This window comes from Danio aesculapii, chromosome 3 (assembly GCF_903798145.1).
Source record: "Danio aesculapii chromosome 3, fDanAes4.1, whole genome shotgun sequence".
Lineage (NCBI taxonomy): Eukaryota > Metazoa > Chordata > Actinopteri > Cypriniformes > Danionidae > Danio > Danio aesculapii.
The window spans coordinates 59,421,447-59,428,315 of record NC_079437.1 but is presented as its reverse complement, the minus strand read 5'-3'; the positions used below and the strand labels follow the sequence as shown (position 1 = coordinate 59,428,315).

At 40.1% G+C, this 6,869-nt stretch overlaps 1 protein-coding gene across 1 annotated transcript in view; it reads left to right on the top strand.

Moving 5' to 3' along the window:
* Positions 1 to 5,135, top strand: part of nptx1l (neuronal pentraxin 1 like) — a 16,324-nt gene extending 11,189 nt beyond the window's left edge. The window contains exons 4-5 of the mRNA XM_056454336.1: positions 325 to 504; positions 3,682 to 5,135. Coding sequence (XP_056310311.1) covers positions 325 to 504; positions 3,682 to 3,903 — 402 coding nt within the window. The 3' untranslated portion in view covers positions 3,904 to 5,135. The remainder of the gene's footprint in view (positions 1 to 324; positions 505 to 3,681) is intronic.
* The last annotated feature ends 1,734 nt before the right edge of the window (positions 5,136 to 6,869 follow it).

Genomic DNA, 6,869 nt, shown 5'->3' with positions numbered 1-6,869 from the left:
ATAGATAGATAGATAGATAGATAGATAGATAGATAGATAGATAGATAGATAGATAGATAGACGAATGGATGGATGGATGCATGGGAAGGGAAAAAATATAAATGGAAGGATGAATGGATGAATATGTTGACAGAAAGAACAATAGAAAGAATGATAGATAGATAGAATGATAGAGCGAGGGAGGAAGAAAATGATAGATGGATGCATGACAGGAAGGAAATGAGAATGGACAGAGGGAGGGAGAGAGGGAATAATGGACAGACAGAGAGAAAGAAAGATAGAATGAAGCCGTTGTTTAAGTCTCTCTCTCTCTCTCTCTCTCAGGTTGCTAAGCTGCCATTCCTGATAAACGATGGGAAGTGGCATCACATCTGCGTCACCTGGACGACTCGAGACGGCGTGTGGGAAGCCTATCAGGACGGAGTAATGAGGGGAAACGGGGACAGCCTCGCCCCGTACCATCCAATCAAACCACAGGGGGTATTGATCCTGGGACAAGAGCAGGTACGCATCTCCTGTTCAACCCTAATTTACCCGTCAATACAGTAAAGTGCGGGAGTTTAAGATGATTTAAAGATGAGCGAACAATACAGAAGGGCTCTGCTCCAAAACAGCCAGCTTCCTCCAGAGCCGTATTTTAAGCTATCGTAGGCTGTTTCCCATGAGGGATCTCTTCCTACAGGCAGGAAACACAAACGCTGTCTTGTAAACACCTCGTTGTGGTCAAATTGAACAGGCAGCTCTGCTTGTGTCCGGTACAATAAGAACAATCCAATATTGCCCTGCAGAATAAAGATTTAAATTACAGCTTTAACAGATATGATTTGTTGTAACATGAAGCCCACATGAAATCAAAACTAACCATATATACGAAATATGTAAAAAAAAAAAAAAACTCGATTTTTTTTGACGGACGTAAATTTCGAAGGCTGTGTGTCAGAACGATTGACACAACGTGAGTTCGAATTAACTTTTTTTACGTATGAAAATTACAGACAAAAATTTCTGATTCAGTGTGCGTTAACCTTAAGGCCTTGATCACACCAAACTTTTTTTTTTTGCGTTGAGAGGAGCATGTTTTGAATGGTTTACTAATGACTGCGAGTGTTTTATCCCTAACAAAACAAATCTTGGAATGTCGTGATTGACCTATCAGAATCAACTATTCAAGAAAGCTGTGTAATAGCAATATATAAACAACAGTTTAATCAGAAATGACTTCAAATGACTTTTTAATTACTTAAAAAATTTAAATAAAGCAGCACTGGTGTTAGTAATTGTATTGAATGTTCGCTTTCAATTTGAATGTGTGTGACACTTTTGTCTATAAGTGAAACTCCCAGTCATGGTGGACTCCTATTGAAAAACGTTTTTCTTCACAAAATGTTGAACAATAGCAAATGCGATGAAAATTTAAGCAGGCAAATCAGTACGTTTATTAACACTAGAACTACGAGGCGGTAATCCTGACTGTTTTTAGCTGTTAAATTAAAACCCACATATCAATAATACTTTAACTTTTCCTCAATTTGTGTATATTTCTTTCTAACGTTGTTATTTTATGAGAGCAAAAGAGATAAGAGTATTTTTTTACGTTTAATTACCATAGCGTAGTCAAACTGACCGCAATCATTTCAGTGTCTGCTACTTTTCCTGTGACTTTGAACAAAGAGCATAGAATCACCAAGAGGCGACGCTCTAATGCAATTTAGGTAACAGCCACTAGATGGCGCGGCGGCCATTTTGGAATGAAAACTCCAATAGAACAACAGCATATTATAAGTCTGTAAAATAAACAGTTAAAAGTGCTGATAATTGTGATAGTAAGTGTTGTATTGTCGTCTTTCAGGTTGTATCACAAGCTTTAATGCGCTTTTTAAATAAATAAACAAAAAACAAATCAGCTGCTTGCCATCACGACAGCAATAAGATCCAATGGACAGCTGATCGCTTTCACTCCAAAATGGCAGAATCCGGAGCTGTTGCTGGGCGCTGCTGTTGCAATGGAACGTTCTATTGAGTGTCGCCTCTTGGTCATTCTTAGCTCATTGCTTTGAATATGCATGCCTCTGTTGCCTAGCAACTTCCTGTTAACAAAAGCATAACATTCTCCTGCAGAAACTAAATTTTACTTCAGAAATCTTTCAAAAATGTTCAGTGCTGTGAAACAACCTTGCCCTCCTGCTTGTGAACGTGAAAATGGAAGTGAGGTGCGGGCCTTCGTGAGCGGTCTAGTAGCTTAAGTGTGGTTTATTTATAAACTAATTTCGAGAGGATCACGTGCTTATGATCAACACGGCCGGCTCCTCATTAGCTCCGTAATCTGACCCATTAGATGATTACGGAAGCATTATAAATAGCCAGAGTTTTTCACTCCAGTTATCTTCGTCTTGAAGCTTCCCCCCCTTCCACCCCTACTTCCTCCCCCTTTTTCCGATAGGGCGACACGGTGGCCCAGTGGCTAGCACTGTTGCCTCACAGGAAGAACACCGCTGGTCCAACCTCCTACCGGGCTGGTTGGTGTTTCTCTGCGGAGTTTACATGTTCTCCTAGTGTTCGGGTGGGTTTCCCCCGGTTTCCTCCCACCATCCAAAAACATAAACCATAGCCAATCGACTAAACCAAATTATCATCGAAAACAACACTAGTTTACACTTCTCACGCAGCGACAAGCAGGGGAGTCGTCGAGACCTACCTGAGCTCGAACTCCGCTCTCGCCCTTCTAACGGGAGGGAGCCCCGGGCTCGAGGATATTTTGCTTTATTGATTATAAGCTCAAGTGTGAACTCTTGAACTACATATTTATAGGCTGTATTACCAAAAATATTGTATGGCTTCCTAAAATTTGAAGATCGAGATTCAAAGCTTAAATTTAATATCTCAATAGAAGCTTTGAATGTAAATATGATGAAACAATTCGTTAACTTTCCTTCAGCTTAGTCCCTTATTTATCAGAGGTCGCCACAGCAGAATGAACCGCCAACTATTCCGGCATATGTTTCACGCAGCGGATGCCCTTCCAGCAGCAACCCAGTACTGGGAAATGATGAGACAATATGACGTCTTATATGAGAACGGTCAGATTGACCTCTATGGTAATTATTGTAGTAATTGAATTCTGATAGTTCCAGTGTTACAATAGTTGGTTATATTGGGGGACACTGTGGCTCAGTGGTTAGCACTGTCGCCTCACAGCAAGAAGGTTCCTGGTTCGAGTCCTGTTGGGTCAGTTGGCATTTCTGTATGGAGTTTGCACGTTCTCCCTATGTTCGCATGGGTTAGACATGCAGTACAGATGAACTGATCAACTAAATTGGCCTTAGTGTATGTGTGTGACTGTGTGTATATGGATGTTTTTCAGTACTGGGTTGCAGCTGGAAGGGCATCCGCTGGAGGTTCATTCCGCTGTGGCGACCCCTTATGAATAAAAGCACTAAGCCAAAGGAAAACAAATGAATGAATGAAGTTACCAAATGCAAACTCTCAGTTCCAAAATCCCCTCATAGACAGGAAGAGTTTAAATGGAGAGACCTTCAAAGCCCTGTTGGGTTGAAACGCATATATGAATCATTTATGGGGCAGATTATAGCTTCAAAGGTTAACAGGGACTAATCATGTGTCTTTGAAGGCATTCAGTTTGTTTTTCTCAGGATCTCAAATAAATGTTATCCACCTCCACAGGACACTCTCGGTGGAGGGTTTGACGCCACTCAAGCGTTCGTCGGCGACATGGCCAACTTCAACATCTGGGACCGAAAGCTGTCGGTGGGAGAAATTTACAACCTGGCCACGTGCAGCAGCAAAGCGCAAGTGGGGAACGTCTTCTCCTGGTTGGAAACCAGCATCGAGATCTACGGAGGAGCTTCCAAGTGGACATTTGAGGCCTGTCGCCAACTGAACTGAACAATAACACGAGCACAGAAATCTCCCAGCCGATGAGAGATACGAGTTACCAGGTGTCTGTTACCAAATCCATCCATCTTTAAAAGAAACATTCGCAATCAAGAACCGACATGGAGTTTTCTAGGTGTTTAATATTCCTCGTCTCTTAACACTTCTCAGTCTTGAAAACAATCAAGTTTTGTTGTCATTTATTTGAAGGAGGAAATAATGAAAGGTTTAAGCGTGATGGCACTGTGTTTATTTATTTTTTTCCCGCTCTTCTCTGGTCGTTCGTTGGGGGCAAGAAATGCCTTACTGGAAAACTACTTAAACACGATTACGACGTCCGTCTTTACAGCCTGGATCATTCGTAAATAACAGGAAGCCATGTAGTCCTTGCGAGTAGATTTCTTCGAACCACTTAGCGTTAACGTTTCCGTCAGGATTATTAGCTAGATCTAACCCACTGCCTGGGATACTCACTGTGAACTTTTCGGATGTAGAATGTAAAACGAGCAAAGATGAGTGTGTGTTTTTTTTCCCTCATGCTTTTGTTCTGTCTGATCACTTTCTGCTTCAAGCTTTTTCGTTTGTTCTATTTTTGGTTGTGTGTGTGTGTGTGTGTGTGTGGGTTTGTTAAAAATTGCCAACATATTTCAAGCCTGGGTGCCTTGGGCTGTTGAAAAAAGATCAGAACTCGACACATTTGTCATTATTTGCAGTGTACTTCTATTCATCGGTTGTTTTTCTTCTATTTTTTTCTCGTGTAACTTCTGATTACACCTCGTAATGATTCAAATGTTCAGGCCGGCGAATCCAAGTCGTTTAAATCGTGGTGTGTTTTTGGCAGGTGTTTGTACTTTTCAAGGAATGTTACGTGTACAGAAAAATCAGCATGAACATCGAAATGCTGCAACAGCATCAATGGAAAACTGCTTTTATTAGCTCTTTTTGGGTTGAGATTTTATACTGTATTGTTATATGCTAAAAGCATGGCAGCACTGAGAGATGATAAAGGTCTAAATTTTGTAATAAAATTGTTATACCAAAAACAAAAACAAAATAGCTAGCATGCCTCCATTTGCAACGAACACACTTGTCATGTTATAATGAGGACAGATGATCATGCGTTGGAAAGTATGGGATCGGTACGATTTTTATAAAAGAGATACTTTTATTGATCAGAAGTGATGGTGAAGACATTTATAATGTTGCATAACTACATATTTCCAAATAAATGCATTTATTTTCAACTTTCTATTCATATAATTGTGTAAAAAATGGTATCAAAAGTGGTTTTCATCCACTTTGGGGTGATTTTGAGTCTGAATTTGGCAACAACTTTTTATGTGCCTCAGCAAATGGAAGGATTTTTGCTGACAAATATTATTTTGACACATATTTTGGCAAAATGTGTTGATTTTTTTCAAAAACAATACACTCTGGGAAAATTGACTACCCTTTCGCTATGTTAGGGGCTGTTTTTGCCCCAAATACTTCCATTATAAGGACATTTTTTGATTGCAAACAGCTTATAATCATGCATTCTTAATTTTGGATGGTATTCCCTATTGGGATGAGGTTAAATTAACCATTTTAATGTTGATTATTAGTTCCAGTGCACGAATAAGCTTAGTTTCTGTTCTTTAATAGCTAATTCTGTGTATTATATTACTAAATGCATGTTATATAACACACACCAGTAGACTTTTTAATACTAGCATAGTCTCTGGTACTCTGCAGGTTGATCTAATCAACAATATCTCAGTTAAATAAGTAAATATACCGGCCACTTTATTAGGTACACCTTGTTAGTACCGGGTTGGACTGCCTTTTGCCCTCAGACCTGCCTTAATCCTTCGTGGCATAGATTCAACAAGGTACTGGAAATATTCCTCAGAGATTTTGGTCCATACTGACATGCAGTTCAAATTCTGACCCTACTATCCCAATGTCGCAGCAGAAATCGAGACTCATCAGACCAGGCAACGTTTTTTCAATCTTGTATTGTCCAGTTTTGGTGAGCCTGTGCAAATTGTAGCCTCAGTTTCCTAACAGAAGTGGCACCCAGTGTGGTCTTCTACTTATTTAGTCCATCCGCCTCAAGGTTGGACATGTTATTTGCTCAAAGATGCTCTTCTGCAGACCTCGGTTGTAACGAGTGGTTATTTGAGTTACTGTTGCCTTTTAATCAACTGGAACCAGTCTGGCCATTCTCCTCTGACCTCTGGCATCAACAAGGAGTTTGCGCCCACAGAACTGCCGCTCACAGGATATTTTCTCTTTTTTGGACCATTCTCTGGAAACCCAAGAGATGGTTGTGCGTGAAAATCCCAGTAGATCAGCAGTTTCTGAAATACTTAAACCAGCCCGTCTGGCACCAACAACCATGCCACGTTCAAAGTCACTTAAATCACCATTCTTCCCCATTCTGATGCTCGGTTTGAACTGCAGTAGATAGTCTTGACTATGTCTACATGCCTAAAAACACTGAGTTGGAGCCATGTGATTGGCTGATTGAAAATTTGCGTTAGTAAGCAGTTAGACAGGTGTACCTAATAAAGTGGCCAGAATATAAAGGAGCCATATAGTCATACAACTACATCACAATGCTGCAGAATAAACTCAATATGAAAATCACATCAAGGTATGATGAGACAGTTTTCACGAACGATCGTACGGAACACAATTTAGGAGGAAGCATAATCAAAAATCATTCAGTGACTGGACTTTTCTAGGAGACTGTTGTATTAGTAATTAGATTTTTCCGAATTATTTTTTTGGCCGCATTTTTCCAGTAAATCCATGCACTCTGGATACACAAGCTTGATATTATTCACTGTTGCAGCTTTCACAGTATCACAGCATCTTATAACTCAATTCAAACCAGGTATTAGGTTGCGGTTTCTCATAAAGCTGGCTGGTATGTTAATGAAAAATCACATCATACCAAGAGTAAATCAGATTGCAAGTTGAAGTAAGTGATG